Genomic DNA, 17533 nt, shown 5'->3' with positions numbered 1-17533 from the left:
GTGGACATTTAGAGCCGCAAAATAATATAAATAATCTCAATGATAGCGAAGATCCAAGTTAAGTCAGGGGGTTTTTCTAACACAGGGCGCAGATGAGTTTAAGTTTTATCATCACACTTTTTGGATCGTCATCACCATCGCGAGCCATGGCCCCACCTCCGATTAGCACGCTTGGCTACGTACAGCTGCGAAACTAAGTTCAACACCGATACGTACGTGGTCTATCCACTGCTTGGCGAAAGCCTTCCGATTACAGCTGTCGTCATCCCTCGGTTCTGCGATGTTACAATTCGTCTCATTCTGCACCGTGGCCAGATCCCAACCCCATGGGAGGTCACTCTTGCAAGCGAGACTTCATCTCGCTCTCTCGAATTCTCGCCCGATTAAACCGCGTACACTTGAAACCATCTCCACGGATGCATCCTCTCTCCCTCTCTCTCTCCCCACTTTGGCTGCTATTCCGTCACTAGTCCTGCCCCCAAGCCACCGCCCCTTCTAGCCGTGGGTGTGTCCGGCGCAACTTCACTCAGCCTCCCTAAACGGTCAACACGGGGGCCTCTGATTTGAACTGGTGCCCTGATCACGCCACGGTGGCTATGAGATGTTAACTACCTCGCCTGGTATGCAGGAGGTCGGGGGTTAAATCCCGACCCTGGCCGACGCCTGCTGTATATTTGGACTGTCTCTCTCTCTCTCTCCGTGGTGGCGTGGATTTTTTTATTTTTCCGCGTCCTCCGGTTTTCCCCCTCCACATTTAGAAACGTGCGTTTTGAGATGATTTGGCTGCTATAAACTTCCACGTGAGAAGCCACTTTGGTGAGCTGTCGTTTGTGGCCAGGTCGCTTTTGAAAAATCATCTAATAGCTCAGTGGACAGTAACCTCCTGGTAAGATAAACATAGACACGCATGTTTATAGCGATTTGCTTACCTTACTGTACTTATATTTGCACTCCTATCGTGCTTTGGACTGTTTCTTGCAGCTTTCTGACCCGCCCCTACTGGACATTTGTGAAAAAGAGCTTTATAGCTCATCGGATTCCTTCTGCAGTGTAAATACAGATTCTGATCTACGGGTGCCTCCTCGTCTCTCTCGGACTGTCAACTTTGGATAGGACTCCAAATCTCAACACGCAGCTGGCACAGAAGGGGCCGCTCTTGCAAACAATAACAACTATTGTAAACAATAACAATTATTGCAAACAATGACTCTTGCAAACAATAACTCTTGCAAACACGAACAATGCTTATAAACAATAACAACTCTTGTAAACAATAATAACCCTTGTAAACAATAACCCTTCAGTGTTGTTTGTGGGGGTTTTTTTAAACGCAAACCTCAACTTTGTGCACGAAAAAACCCCTCGCTATTTTAGGCTCCCCCCGATGTTCTGTGTCTGTCTCAGTGTCTCTCTCCTCATGCATCTGGAACATCTCTGTCTCTCTCCGTGTTACCCGGAGAGAGACACATATCTGTGCGTCTCTGTGTCTCTCATTACCCGACCTTGTCTTACTGCGTCCACCCCCCTCCGCGTGTCTCACGAGTCTCTCTTCGTGGCTACTATCTCTTGTGTCCGTCTGCTATTCTGTCCCTTCTCTATGCTGGTCTGCGTGTCTCTCTGCCTTTGTCTATGTCTCTATGCCTAGATCTCACAATGTCTAACGTCGCTCCTCTCGACTTTGTCTCGCGTTTGTCTCTCAGCGTCTTCTTCTCTGCCCGAATGTCGATCTCGCGCCATGTCTATGTCCACCTCCTGCTGCGTCTGTGCGTCTATCTCCTCGTGCCTCCGTCCCTGTTGTGTCTCTCTCGCTCACTGTCTATCTCACCATCACTGTGCGGCCGCTTTCTCTCCGTGTCTCCGTGTATCTCTCTCCATCTCTCGTGCAGTCTCGGTGTCTCTCTATCTGTGTGTCTCCGTGTATCTCTCTCTGTCTCTCGTGTTGTCTCGGTGTCTCTCTGTGTGTCTCCGTGCATCTCTCTCTGTCTCTCGTGTTGTCTCGGTGTCTCTCTATCTGTGTGTCTCCGTGTATCTCTCTCTCTGTCTCTCGTGCAGTCTCGCTGTCTCTCTATCTGTGTGTCTCCGTGCATCTCTCTCTGTCTCTCGTGTTGTCTCGGTGTCTCTCTATCTGTGTGTCTCCGTGTATCTCTCTCTGTCTCTCGTGTTGTCTCGGTGTCTCTCTATCTGTGTGTCTCCGTTTATCTCTCTCCGTCTCTTGTGCAGTCTCGCTGTCTCTCTATCTGTGTGTCTCCGTGCATCTCTCTCTGTCTCTCGTGTCGTCTCGGTGTCTCTCTGTGTGTCTCCGTGTATCTCTCTCTGTCTCTCGTGCAGTCTCGGTGTCTCTCTATCTGTGTGTCTCCATGTATCTCTCTCCGTCTCTCGTGCAGTCTCGCTGTCTCTCTATCTGTGTGTCTCCGTGCATCTCTCTCTGTCTCTCGTGTCGTCTCGATGTCTCTATCTGTGTGTCTCCGTGCATCTCTCTCTGTCTCTCGTGCAGTCTCGGTGTCTCTCTATCTGTGTCTCCGTGTATCTCTCTCCGTCTCTCGTGCAGTCTCGCTGTCTCTCTATCTGTGTGTCTCCGTGCATCTCTCTCTGTCTCTCGTGTCGTCTCGATGTCTCTCTATCTGTGTGTCTCCGTGCATCTCTCTCTGTCTCTCGTGCAGTCTCGGTGTCTCTCTATCTGTGTCTCCGTGTATCTCTCTCTGTCTCTCGTGTTGTCTCGGTGTCTCTCTATCTGTGTGTCTCCGTGCATCTCTCTCTGTCTCTCGTGTTGTCTCGATGTCTCTCTGTGTGTCTCCGTGTATCTCTCTCTGTCTCTCGTGTCGTCTCGGTGTCTCTCTGTGTGTCTCCGTGCATCTCTCTCTGTCTCTCGTGCAGTCTCGGTGTCTCTCTGTGTGTCTCCGTGCATATCTCTCTGTCTCTCGTGTCGTCTCGGTGTCTCTCTGTGTGTCTCCGTGTATCTCTCTCCGTCTCTCGTGTTGTCTCGGTGTCTCTCTGTGTGTCTCCGTGCATCTCTCTCCGTCTCTCGTGCAGTCTCGGTGTCTCTCTATCTGTGCGTCTCCGTGTATCTCTCTCTGTCTCTCGTGTTGTCTCGGTGTCTCTCTATCTGTGTGTCTCCGTGCATCTCTCTCTGTCTCTCGTGTCGTCTCGGTGTCTCTCTGTGGGTCTCCGTGTATCTCTCTCTGTCTCTCGTGTCGTCTCGGTGTCTCTCTATCTGTGCGTCTCCGTGTATCTCTCTCTGTCTCTCGTGTCGTCTTGGTGTCTCTCTATCTGTGTGTCTCCGTGTATCTCTCTCTGTCTCTCGTGTGGTCTCGGTGTCTCTCTGTGTGTCTCCGTGTATCTCTCTCCGTCTCTCGTGCAGTCTCGGTGTCTCTCTATCTGTGTCTCCGTGCATCTCTCTCTGTCTCTCGTGTCGTCTCGATGTCTCTCTATCTGTGTCTCCGTGCATCTCTCTCTGTCTCTCGTGTTGTCTCGGTGTCTCTCTATCTGTGTGTCTCCGTGCATCTCTCTCTGTCTCTCGTGTTGTCTCGGTGTCTCTCTATCTGTGTGTCTCCGTGCATCTCTCTGTCTCTCGTGTCATCTCGGTGTCTCTATCTGTGTGTCTCCGTGTATCTCTCTCTGTCTCTCGTGTCGTCTCGGTGTCTCTCTATCTGTGTGTCTCCGTGCATCTCTCTCTGTCTCTCGTGTTGTCTCGGTGTCTCTCTGTGTGTCTCCGTGCATCTCTCTGTGTCTCTCGTGTTGTCTCGGTGTCTCTCTATCTGTGTGTCTGCGTGCATCTCTCTCTGTCTCTCGTGTTGTCTCGGTGTCTCTCTCCGTGTCTCCGTGCATCATCATCATGTGTGGATTTCTAGCAGCCAAATAACTCTGAACGCGTGGTGATGTTGATTCTAAATGTGGAGGGAAAACCCGGAGGACCACGGGGAGAACATGCGCACGAACTCCAAATATACAACAGGCGTCAGTCAGGCGTCGGGATCGAACTCACGACCTCCTGCACACCCGGCAAGGTAGTTAACATCTGTCCACCGTGACGCTCCCACGGTGCGTGTATTGAAGAATTTCTCTCGGCTTACATGGAGCAGGGTTAGCGAGGCGCGTAGCACTCCCCTGCTATGAACCCAGCGCTCTGCGTCGAATTCTCGGCTCGTGTGTTCGTGCACGCGTTGTTGAACTTCGTCTGACGCACCGCACGAAGCCAACCGCGCCAAACACAAAAAAGCAATTGTTCTGAAACACATTTTTTTAATATATTTTTTTGTGTTTGTCCGTTCATGGAGACGACCTCTCCCCCAGGGTACCCACGGGCCACGTGGGACACGTCCGGCAGTCGCGTTACCCCGAGGGGACAGCGCAACGCCGCACTCGGCTCAAGCAGCTCGTGGCCGCGCACGTGCCAACTGCACATTCGCGCGGAGCCACGCACGCAATGACCACAGCCCCCCCGTGTAAGCCTCGAACAGACTGTTGGGGCGAGTGGCTGTGAGCGAGTAGCAGCACCTATGAAGGCCGTCACCGTGGCACACGAGGGGGTGGGTGGCCAGCAACCTCGCCCGGCCGACTTTGTCTCCCCCAGTGGCGATGTTCACTACGAACCGCACCGGGTACTCATTTGAGGCCGAGTCGACCTTAGCGAGGCCCAGGACCGGTTCAGATAATCGCCACCGGTGTTAACCGTGAGCGGGAATCAAACTCGGGTCGCCGGGTTCGTAGGGCAGCGCGCTAAACGCCACACTACCGCTCCCCACACTACATGAAGCACACACACCCCTCAAAACACTTCAAAGCACCTCCGATTAGCACGGTTGACTACGTACGGTGCGAAAGAAGTTCAACACACGTACATACAACGTACATACAACATACAAAGCGGCGTCTCAGCTGACTCAGGCACGGGGCCGTGTGCTCATCCTGAGCCAGCAGTGGAAATTCCACATTGCCTTGGCGGTGGCGAGCACATCCACAGAACGACCAATTCTTCGCGTTCCACAAATCTGTGCTCTGGGATGATGGACTCGACTCGAACCACTGCGTCACTCAGACAGATTCACACGCGCGCGCGCAATCTACTGCACACGAAGTTCGTGGCCGAATTCGCACCGCTATAGAACACACCTGCGTCAAGTTGGGTCGAACGCCTGCGTTGTGAAGTCTCAACCAAACCGTGCACGTTCTAAGTCCGCACAAGCGTACGGCGTCAGCGTACTCACCTTTCGAATGTGTAAGTCCCACAAGACAATTCACATTATCTTCACGCGCGGTACGCAAATATCAAAAACAACAAAAACATGACTCGTGAAGGCGCACAAATCGGACTGTTGAAATTGTCCAACGCGAGAGAGGGAAAACTTGACATCAGCAATGACAGCGCCGAGCCAGATGTTGACTCGAACGGCGCAAGAGATCTGCACCCTCCTCCACACGTGGGGACATTTAAATAGCCCACCACCGGCGTGACGTCACTGCGCGAGGCACCCCCCACGCCCCCCGCCATGGGCATGATGTAATTGTATGGACCCCCCACACACCCAGCCCAACATTACATGGATGACGTCACTTCAGAGGCACTCCCCCACCATCAACCACACGCCACAGGAATGACGTCACTTCAGATGCAAACTCCCTTCAACTAAAATCTCGACTTAAAGCTTTCGTCATCAGGCGCTCCTGATTACGACCGCTTGTGTTGCGATCGAAACGTCGAAGTTTTTATTTTTTATTTTCTTTTAACCTATCTACGTGACTTTACCGAAAGACCCAAAGAATATCCATTCGACTCACCCAATGACATGACGTCATTATATAGGTGCACCGCCCCCCCACACACCGGCCCGACGTCATAATATAGCCCCCCTCCCCCACACCGGCATGAGGTCATAATAGAGGCGCTCAATATACGAACGGGAGCGTGGAGAGGGGTGGCCTGCGCCTGAACGTCAGACCGGTGGTGTTGGTACCCCGAGGTCACCAGTTATGAGGTCACTGCATAACTGCCACCGACATGACGTCACTGCGTAGGTAATTCCGCAGGGATGACGGTGCTGAACAGCAACCACGGTGATGGAGGGTGGGGGCCAGGTGGGGCAGATTGCCTCGGGCCTCTAAAAACTTGCAGGTTCTCAAATATAAGGAAGAGTAGTCGATGGTGGTCTCAGTGCAGTCGCCAATTCCACATTTGGGTGTTCACTTAATGCGGCTAAATCACAACAATCGTGATGAGCGCCAGGGCATGCGAATGGCAAGATGTCAACTACCTCGCCTGGTATATACAGGTCATGGGTTCGATCCCAACCCTGACGCCTGCTGCTGTATATTTGGAGTTGGTGTCCCTCTCTCTCTCATCATCATCATCACGGTGGCTAGATGTCAACTACCTCGCCTGGTATACAAGAGGTCATGGGTTCGATCCCAACCCTGACGCCTGCTGCTGTATATTTGGAGTTGGTGTCCCTCTCTCTCTCATCATCATCACGGTGGCTAGATGTCAACTACCTCGCCTGGTATACAAGAGGTCATGGGTTCGATCCCAACCCTGACGCCTGCTGCTGTATATTTGGAGTTGGTGTCCATCTCTCTCTCATCATCATCATCACGGTGGCTAGGAGATGTCAACTACCTCGCCTGGTATACAAGGAGGTCATGGGTTCGATCCCAACCCTGACGCCTGCTGCTGTATATTTGGTCGCGTGGATCATTCTCTTGGGTTCTACGGTTTTACCCTCCACATTTAGAATCAACATCACGCGTTTAGAGCACATGGCTGCTTTAAATTTCCGTGGCAAATTCGCTTCTGAAAAAAAGAGCTATACCGCATAGCTCTGTAGGCCTTACCTGGTCAAATAAAATAAAACGTTTATTATATAAGGCGCACTGCCCCCTAGTGCCGACGAGAGGCAATGACAGGGGCCTCGGAACTAGTTCAGGGTTGTCCACTTCCAGAGGCCCGCTCTCTAAAAACGGAGTGAAGCTGCATTTTGATCTCTGCGGAATATCCCAATAGTCAGATAATCATCACGCGACAAGATAACTCGAGCACAAATGGAACGCACGGTAAGTTGGAGAGAGAGAAAAAGATAATTTCTCTTTCGTATGGCCTCTAAGCAACAGTTTGTACAGATGATGTCACACTTGAACGTGAAGGTCCTTCAACCAATGCAAGGCGGCAGGAGACGCTGTGCGGATTGTTTGGATGATGGCGCCACTCGTCGGTGATGCGTTTGATGGTTTGGGCTTTACCACGTATCCTTGGGTCTTTCGGTAAAGTCACGTAGATAGGTTAATAGAAAACAATAAAAAAATAACAGAAAACTATGACGTTCCGATCGCAACGCAAGCGGTCGTCTTCAGAAAAAGGAGGGTTAGCTTCCAAGGGGAACTGTTTATAAGGGTTTGAAATGGGCGAAAGACCCAAGAATACGAATTCCTGCAGTCACGAAAGCTTTAAGTCAAGGCTTTACCACAGTCGCAGTTTGGCGATCCGTTGATTGTTTTTCTTCCCCCCACCGATGGAGGAACGACGCCGCTCACCTCCCGTGCTGCGTGCGAGCGCGGTTCAGGTTGAGGGGTTCCATTGGCGCCGGCAAACACAAAAACGAGACTCAAAGTTTAATTCTAGATTTGAAGCTTTCGTGACTGCAATGATTCATACTCTTTGGTGTTTTTTTCGGTAAAGTCACGTAGGTAAAATAAAATAAATGAAAACTAAATTAAATCACGACGTTTCGGAGGCAACACAAGCTTCCGTCTTCAGGTGGAACAGTCACAGATACAGCTATTTTGCTGTGACTGTTTCACCTGAAGACGGAAGCTTGTGTTGCCTCCGAAACGTCGTGATTTAATTTAGTTGTTTTCATTTATTTTATTTTACCTACGTGACTTTACCGAAAAAACCCAAAGAGTATGAGACTCAAAGTCTCCGCTCAAAATAAGCCCGCGTGAAGTTCATCCTCATGCTCGAAGCCCCAAGCCAAGTTGCGGGAATTCCATTTGCACGGCGAGACTGAGTGGACGCAAAGTACGAACCACCAGGTGACCTTCCACAAAGTGTGACTCGTTTTTATGCACCGCTCTCTATTGAGAATGGGAGTGTGCGAATAACACCATTTGAAGATGTTGATAATTTCGCAATGAAACAAAAATCTGGAAAAGTTCACCTCCGGTGTTAATTTACCTTTCACCTTATAAATAAATAAAAACGACTGACACGACTATGCCTCTTTGTACATACACTGTGCTTACCCTTGCTATATAAATCTATGTATTCAAGAAGATATCTTGATAAACATTTTTATCATACAAAAACATGCTCAGATGTTATTTTCATAGGCCCCAGGCACGGTGCTTACCGGTGCTTATTTATTGGATAATATAGCCCTGACGTCGCAGACCGTGCTAATCGGGGATGCGGACAACTAAACAATAAAAAAACAGTTCTTAATAAATGTGTTTTCAATCTCAACAATTTAAAATGGCACAGCTTCAGTTGCTTCCCAATATCGGAACGAAGAGCGTTCCAGATGGCCGCAGAAGCGCATCTGAAAGCGCGCGATGCGGTGACCGGAATGTAGGACCTACTCAAACCCTGACCGGGATGGCAACTTGTATCCCTTGAGAATGGTGGTGGTGGGGGCGGTGTTCTTCCTCCAGTTGACACCACCACCACCACCACGACGCGCTGCAGAGCAGCGCAGGGTACAACACGAGTCGAGTCTTCGTTTTGGAATCGTTGGAGTTGGTCGAATGCAGTGCTGTGTGCATCATCATCGTCATCCAAGCAGTGTGGTGATGTCACGTGTGCGTGTAAAGCACGACGGGAGGAGCGAGCTTATGGTCACAATTATGCCGTGAGCTGCCTGGAAATCACCTTCTCTGGTGTTTTCTCACACCGTCTTCTGTGCTAGGGGTTGGTCAATAATATGAGCTTATTAATACGTAAATAAGCAAACCGGAATAGGCGCCATATTTTAACAATACGTTGAAAAGTCAACGAACCATGTGGTTTCAATTTAGTGGTTTGAAGTTTTCACGGAGAATGCAACATCGTTTTTCGGACTGCCATCGTAAAACTGTCTCCACGATCGGTCAGTGGCTTGCAAAATACGGCAACAGCAATGCCCTCTCTTTTCATCCAATGCTTTTTTTTGCGTGAACTGATGCAAACGTTTCGCCATTCACGTGAAAGCCATCTGATTAACATGCGAGATGGATTACAGCCCCGCTCCAAAAATGATAATGCCAAACCACATTAAAGGCCATTTCTCCTCTGCCCATTGCATTGTTTTGGTAGACACCGCTGCCACATCCACTGTATAAAACTTAAGACGTCCTTCACATAGCATGCAGTTGCCCATGTAGTACCTATGTATGCTGGACTTCTTTCGCATCTGTATCATAACGATTTACAGCCCTTTGTCAATCAATCCGCTTCTGGATCAAAGGCATCTTCCACCATGTGCGTTCGTCATGGTTATGGGGTGGTGTTGATCAAATTTCACCACTGTGACCAGTGTGATTTAGTTAAGGGTGGAGTCCCTGGACCGAATGAAATTTCACACGCCAATTATATTTCTCGGACTTCTTTCGCACCATACGTAGCCAACCGTGCTAATCGGAGGTGTGAGGGAAGGACAACAAACCAAACACGAAATCAGTTCTAAAGAAATTAGTGTTCAATCTAGATTTAAAAGTGCATAGCTCTAGCGGTTTCCTAATATCGGAAGAGCGTTCCAGACGGCCGCAGATACGCATTTGAAAGCACGCGATGCGGTGACCGTCTTTGTTTGATGGCTACCCAATAGCTGCTACTGTTGCTGCTGCTGCGAGGATGACGACCGGAGTTCACGCGATGGTTCATGCTATTCGATGAGATCAGCAATGTATTGTGGCTCATTTGTGGCAAGCACCTTGTGTGTAATGAGCGCGACCTCAAAGTTATTCGTTCGGCAACAGGAATATTAGTTCGGCAACATTAAAACAAAACTACACGGAGGTCACGGATGTTGTGAATGGTTACGTGACGATAGACGAAATCCTTTCATTGTCACGGAATTCTGGTCCCATACGCTGATGCAATTGTGTAAAACAATAAAAAAGTGGAGACTAGTAAATAAAACCAGCCAAACGTTTGTGACATTCTCAAGGATGAATGTTACATTTTGTAGCAGTTCGTATCAAAAGTGACTGGGAAATAAAGGAGGCATTTATGGGTAACCATTGTATAATCCAAGTTGGGAAATAAACGATACTGTATATAACATAAAAAATAGGTTTTACCATTTCTGGCAATGAATCAGGAGTTGTGTTAAGATGTGCAAACACCACAAAGAAACCTTTTGCAAGAAATCGAGGACTGCATTCACCACACGTGCAGTGCTTGTGGTGACCATGCACACGAACAAGCTCTGACACTGGTAACACGAGGTGTAGGTCCATCAGTTTCAAAGAGAGTGCCAAATATGATCAGAGCCACGTGTTTGTTTGCATGTTCACCACAAGTACTGCACGTGTGGTGAATGCAGTAACTCAATTCCTTGCAAACGGGTTTCTACTTGGTGGTGTTTGAACATCTTAACACAACTCCTTTTCATTGGCAGAAAGGGTAAAACCTATTCTTATTTTTTCATACTTTTGATACTGCCAAAAAAAGGTCCCATTCTGTATAACATTATTTATAATGGATTACTCATGCATGTGGAACGCCTATTAAGCTATCGAATAAAGTGCCGTGGCACTTCTAAAATACTGCGATTTCAATCCAATATTGCATTCCTCTAGCGAACAAACTTTCAAATGTAACATTTTCGTTGGGAATGCCGCACTTTTAGTTCCCCAAGCTTGTACAACCTTCTGTGCACCCCAAGGGGGCGTTGTTTGCTTGCTGTGTGAATTCATCAGCTGCCCCGAGCGGTGTTCTTCATTCATTCTCCCAAAGAATGCATGCCATTTTCCTAACCATTAGTTTTATATCGAGTCATCTCAAAACAGCAACAACAGTCGCCATTCGCTGCTAAGTGGCGGTGATGTCACCACGTAGCTTGTGCCAGGCCAGGTGAACATTGAGGTCACGTGGAGTGTCGAAGGCTCACCGAGAGGTCACGGGACAGACCAAGGTGGTGCCATGGGTTGGCTGAGATTGGCAGATGCACAGCAGCTGTGCCCCCTAAGGTGGCAACCCCTCGCACATCACAATCCACACGCGGTCTAAACTCGCATCCCAAGGGCCCACCACGCGGCTCACCTCTGCCGAGTTGGCGAATATCGCACTCTGTCCGAGGTTTGGTTAAAAGGCACCGCGGTGAATTCGCCTCCAGAAGTTCTCCTGATCGCAAAGGCCGACCGCGATATTTAGCCCCCTTTCGTCAGGGCGTGAATATGAACCTTGACCCTTACTCGGTGCTAGCCCCAACACAGGGCACGCCGCCGCCGCCCCCCCCCCCCTCATCATTCCACACGCACTCAGTCAAGGGACACCCATCGACTCCGCGGTGCGGAGGAGCAACGAATGGATCGTCACTGAACGGTGCGCTCGCTTCTAGGGGGGGGGGGGGGGTGACGAGTAACAGTGCGCATGTGGAGAATAAACACGCGAGGCGTGCGCATGGCGCATCACCGTTAATGAACGGACACCGCACTGCAACCTGAAACGACAGCGACATGGGAGCGATTACAAAATCATTACGGAGATTTGTTTTTTTTGTCCCAAAGTTATCGACTTGTAAACCTTAAAAAGAAATGCATATATATTTTTTACGTCTCTTTATTGTAATAACTTCCAACGTGTAACGCTCCGCGCGGCATTCGCTCGCTTCGACGCGAGAACAATTCGGGAGGCGCGAGGAAGCGCAATTCCACAAGCTCTGCGATCCTATAGCTAGATTTATTTTAAGGTGTTATTGGCCAGTTGATGATTATTTACAGTTGGGAGGAAACTGGAGCACCCAGCGAAAAAGCCACGCGTGCGATGGGGCCAATAATCTATCCCGTGCAGATGGAACAGGTGGAGGGCCAGGGTACGGGGGGCACTTCGGACAACCACGGGCCAGGGAGTATCACAACATTTGTTCGATCCACCAAACCCTCGCCTCCGGTGCTGAATGTCAGGCATACGACGGCGCTGCCACCGCCGTGATTTTTGACGCGCTAAATTGGGATCGTGTAAATGTCACGGTTGGATCGATGACTGTGACGCAAGTACAACAGAAAATCTATCAGCAGCTTGGGTGACACCAGTCATTATACTCGGGACCTCGCGACTCCAGAAAAGTGACTCGAGGCTCCGATTTTTTTGTTACTCCCCCCACCCACCCCCAAAATGTATTCCCAATGTGTGCTCTCGGCATCTTTGTGTCGAGATGAATGAAATCGCAAACATTGCAATGCGGCGCTTGGCCCTGTCACAGGATTGACAACGGAAGAGATTTTTCGTTGCTCCAGAAAAATGATGTCGCGTTTCCATTCTTTCTACGGGGAAGGGTCACCACTCTCTCACGCTCCCTGCAATGAGAATATTTGTTTTGCGTGATCTTCAGAGTGACACTTGTCATTCCAAGAGCGAGAATTTCGCCAAAATAAAGCGCTTGTGACAAGGGCAGATACCATCGCAGCTCGATACGCCTGAGAACCTAGTTTGATACCAGGTTCTCAGCGGTGCTGGCTCAGCTGCTCAAAACTCGTGAGCCATACGCCCACCGCCCCATCCCAATTGCGAGGATGAACCCTGGTCACAGCCGTTGGCTCAATTGTGCCGTCGAAGCACGCAAAGCTTCGTGCGCTCCATATGACAATCGGCAACACATTTCAATACGTATTTCACACATGCTTGTGGCAATAAAAAATATATATAATCAGATAACAGGCGTCACAAGCGGTTTACCATGTTTTTCACGTTTAATTTTTAATGCGGTTTATCAACACATTCCCGTTTCTTTTCCTCAACAGTAAAAATATTACTGAGAATTTGTACATGTGCGCACGTACAAACATTGGCGATCGAACTGGGAATTTAATAACGAGAGCTCTGCTTGAGGTATCCCACAAACCACGTTCGGCTTTTTTAGTTTTTTAACGATGCACCGTCCTTTAGCGACCTTTGAAAACATGCATTGATATTTTAGTTTGTGTCTTGCGTTCCTGGTAAATCTGAAAGCGGACCGATAAAGCTGCCTGGGGGACACGGTTAATGCCTGCAGCTGTCGTGTTGGTTATGTTCTGGTGCCGGCTCCGTCTCCCTTTGCGCGTCTGTGCGTGCCGCGCTGCTCTCTGGCCTGCCCACGATGTTGTCGGGAATGCCCAAGGACATCAGAATCGACTGATATTGCTGGAGGCAAGTCTTGAGGCTTTTGCTAAAACCCTTGGAAAGGGGAAAGAGAGGGAAGCCCACGTCGGGGTAGCCGCTCTTCCCCTGCAGGAAGGTGCGGTAGCTCTTCTTGCGCTTCTTCGGTTTCACGGCGCTCTCCGCCTCTTCGCCCGACTTGTCGAGCGCCTTGCCCTCGGCGCGCGCCCTCTCCCCCGTCGGCTCGCCGCCGAAGACCGCTCCGGCGGCGCCGTCGTCGGCATCGCCGCCGCCGCCGACGGCGCCGACGGCGCCGCCGACGGCCCCTTCGCCGGCCGAGTCGCCGCACTCCATGGCACAGTCGTCCTCCGCAACTTGGGCGTTGGTGGCTTGGAAGTTGTCGCTTCGAGAGCCGCCGTGCGAGGGCGCTCCCTGCCCCAGCGCGGGCGGCGCCGCGCAGGCCTCGGTGGACGGCGGTGACGCCGCGAGGCTCTCCTGCTGCTGCTGCTGCTGCTGCTGCAGAAGCTGGTGCAGGTCCAGCCAGGCCTGCAGGCGGTGCAGCATGCGCCAGCCGCGCGCCTGGAAGTGCTCGCGGATCTCGTGCTGGAACACGGCGGGCGGGTGGTTGAGCAGCAGCGTCATGGACTGCACGAGCTTGATGAGAGCCATCTCGTTGTAGCAGCGGCTGTTCTCATAGCCTTCCTGCAGGCCTCGGTCACTCTCGAAGCCCGCCTCGTTGTAGTACGGCTCGTTCACCAAGATGAGCCCTGAGACGAACGCGGAGAGTTAAAGCGAGGGCACTTTGACGTTTAGGTGTGAAGGGCACCGTACAAATTATTCCAAGACTGGGTATTCTTCATAGCACGGTTCACTAAATCACCTCACTGGATATATCCCCCTTCGTCCTGTGCAACAAGTGCAGGACCCCCACGAAGTGGACTACGAACATGATACACGCGGAGATTCAAAACGGTCACGGATCTCCATGCCAGGCGTGTCTTGCCAACGCCAGCGGCGGACATTTTTATAATGGGCGATACTTTAATGGATTACCCTGTATACGAGTAACATAAAGTATAAACGCTTTTCAAACGTGGTCTTTTTAAAAATTATATAATTTTTTTAGAAATATTTACAAGTGCAACAAGGCCGTAGGCTATAAACTTTAAATGACAACAGCATGTGATCTACAAATGGACATTTTATTCCTTCTTGCAACAACAACGGTACGGCTGAGTTCACAATCCCACGGGGTGGGGGGGGGGGGGTCCTACCTTGGATAGAAATCAGCACTTGAAGAAGACTTGATTTGTTAGTCCACTTCTCTGTTCCCTGAAATATCGTGCAAACAACAACAAACAATAAGCGTTTTTTTGGGTTAGAGATTTTTTTGGGTTAGAGATTTTTTTGGGTTAGATCGCGTAATTTTACGTGTAAATTAACACGTGAAAAATTATATTGGTCACGAAAGCCTACGTGTTAATCTAACAAGAGGCTTTATTTTAAACACTCTTAAAGGCATACACTTGAAGAAAACCCACAAATATAAAATACAAAAAACACCTTTTCAAACCACAAAGTAACTAATGTTAAGGACACGCAAGAAATAAAATTCCACGTGGATGAAGTCGTTGAAATATTCTCTGGTGAGGGCTTCCACGACCACTTGTAGATGGTGAATTGGAGGGATTTTGCATGCACAGGGCCATTGCTCAAAAGCGCCTTGCATCATCACATCTCATCTCAACCATTCCAATGGCCAACGGCAGTCTCGCCCATGGGACACGGGTGACAGCTGCCTCCACTCAGCACAAGTTGAAATGCAGCGATGGCCTGCATAAGCGCGGTGGAGAGACGGGTTCTACCAGCAAGGAGGCGATGCTACTAAATAACATCGCGGGGCATCTTTGACGTCCAACGTGAAACGGACGGCGTGCATTTTTGGTTAAACGCACCCCTCCACAGTTACTAACCAGGGCGGCCGCCGTGCCGAACCCACGGGCTCGAACCGCAATCCGAGCCGAACCGCTGTGGATGCAAACAAACTCCACAAAGCCTTTCAGCTGCAGCCCATGCACACGTGCAGCGTTATACCTTTCCGACCCAGGTGCCCAGCAGGCTGACGCACACCTTCCCGTTCTCGTAGAGGTTGGGGTTGAGGCGGCCGCTGCACTGGGAGAGATAGTGGAAGGAAGGGGGGCAGGCCGGGTAAATGGCGGGGAGCTGGATGTCGAAGACAAAAAGGCCGTCCTCGTACGGAGTCCTCGCTGGGCCGTGAATCAGCGCCGAGAACAGGTCCTGTGAAACAACATACAAAACGTGTCAACGGCCGGGCATGAGATTATTAGCTAAAATTAATTCCCCCCCGGCTTCCCTTCTCCCCCGCCTCCTCTTCTTCTACCCCCCCGCCTCCCCCCTGCCTCCCCTTCTTCTCCTCTCCCCGATTTCCCCCCCCGCCTCCCCTTCTTCCCAGCCTCTCCTTCTCACCCACCATCTCCCCTTCTCCTCCACCTCCCCTTCCTCCCCCCCCCCCCCCCACTTTATAATTAGCACTATTAATCGAATCGTAGGGGTACCACCACATTCCCGTGACCAAAAAGCATTGAGTGAAGTGCACGATGTATCAAATTTAAACCGGTCAAATTGAATGGTGGTAGCGTGGTTAGCGTCTGCACTGTGAACTCTGAGACCCGAGTTCGCGTCACGGCGACAGCGACCATCCATGGCAAGTCATGTCAGAACCGGTCCAGCCCCCTCCCCTTCATAAAACCACACTGACCGGCATGTAGAAGTATGGTATATAAAAATAATAATAACCTCTCCATGACTAACATGCAGTGGGGATGTCATTCATCCACTGGTGTATTGAAAATTTCTGAAACATATTTATTATATATGTTATGTCCCCAATAGCAAGGCGTCTTTATTAAAGTTTTGTTCATAATGGGTCATCTGTATGAAAGTTACGATGGCCCGCCCCCCCCTCCCCCGTTGCAGACAGGATGAACAGACGGAGGTACCGATGCACGTATGGACAGGCAGAAAGAGCTCATGGATTAACCCCTTACATCCTCGGTCAAATACACTAGCGAGAAAACGTGGAATGGGAGGATGCACCATGCGGTCCTCGAAAGTCTTCACGACGATGCCCTCTGGCAGCGACGTTGCCAGCAGTGCCATCTCCTTTCTGACGGAACTGAAGAACTTTTTGGGATCCGATGGCAGAAATTCGGTCTTCTTGAACATGTGCGAGTCTACGGCGAGAGCGAAAACGTGCACCCATTTAAACATTCGTGGCGACGGCAATAAAACGGGGGATTAAACAACACGCGGCGGTATTTCTCGAAGTGTGGCCTTGGTTCCTGCATGCTGGGACGCGAAACCTACGTGGCATCTGTGAGCCGACTGGACATCCGTAAAAAAGAGCGTCATAGCTCATTGGATTCCTCCAGTCTAAATCAAAATTCTGATCCATGATAAACGCCGTCTGTCCTCCAAGTTTCCATCAAACATAGGGAGGGCAATTATAATTTGTATTACTTCCCTAAACACAGTTGTCTTGAGACGCTTCAAGCATTCAGTTGCTATCATCATCGGCGACGGTCAATCCACCTGCTGGAGAGGAACGCCGTCCCCCAAGGGGCCGCCCCCATCTCTCAGGATCCCACAAGTCGACAATCCGCGCGGCACCCGCTCGAGAGGCGATTTAAATCGCTCCGTCTAACCGGCGGACGTCCCCCGCATTTTGAGTTTACAATCCTAGGCTGCCATTATCCTTGACCGTGGGCCGCCGTCCCTATGCGTAGACGCGTCCTGCCCAAGCCCGCGTGCGTGCCTTCCTTAAAACTGACAAGCCACTGAGAACGCATGTGTAAGTTGAACGTTTTTCGCACCGTACGTGGCCAACCGCGCTAACCGGAGGTGCGGGGGAAGGACAACAAACTGAACACCAAAAGCAATTCTGAAGAAATGAGTTTCAATCCAAATTATTTAAAAGTACATAGCTCCAGTGGCTTTCCAATATCAGCAGAAAGAGCGTTCCAGACGGCGCAGAAGCGCATCCGAAAGCGCCGCGATGCGGTGACCACCATCTTTATTCAATGGCCAGCCAAAGGCCGCCGCTGCTGCGATGATGAACGGAGTTCACGTGACGGTTTACATTCCCTGACGAGCGATCAGCGAGGCATTGCGGTTCATTTGAAAATGACACCGTTCGCCCGATCCCGCATGTTTCTCTTTCCGCGTCTCTTCAAAGACGCCCCGCCGCTT

General features: G+C 50.3%; 1 protein-coding gene across 1 annotated transcript in view; it reads right to left on the bottom strand.

The window, feature by feature from the left end:
- Positions 1–12860: 12860 nt before the first annotated feature.
- The window catches only part of UBE2O (ubiquitin conjugating enzyme E2 O), a 30301-nt gene continuing 25628 nt past the window's right edge, over positions 12861–17533 (bottom strand). Inside the window, exons 17-20 of the mRNA XM_032967073.2 lie at positions 16382–16518; positions 15359–15562; positions 14539–14596; positions 12861–14031 (exon numbers count right to left, since the gene is read on the bottom strand). Of these exons, the coding sequence (XP_032822964.2) occupies positions 13169–14031; positions 14539–14596; positions 15359–15562; positions 16382–16518 (1262 nt within the window). The 3' untranslated portion in view covers positions 12861–13168. The remainder of the gene's footprint in view (positions 14032–14538; positions 14597–15358; positions 15563–16381; positions 16519–17533) is intronic.

Source organism: Petromyzon marinus, chromosome 37, assembly GCF_048934315.1.
Source record: "Petromyzon marinus isolate PM22_M1 ecotype Great Lakes invasive population chromosome 37, UKy_Petmar_22M1.pri1.0, whole genome shotgun sequence".
Classification (NCBI taxonomy): domain Eukaryota; kingdom Metazoa; phylum Chordata; class Hyperoartia; order Petromyzontiformes; family Petromyzontidae; genus Petromyzon; species Petromyzon marinus.
The sequence above is the reverse complement of the archived record's forward strand: the minus strand, read 5'-3'. Positions and strand labels throughout refer to the sequence as shown.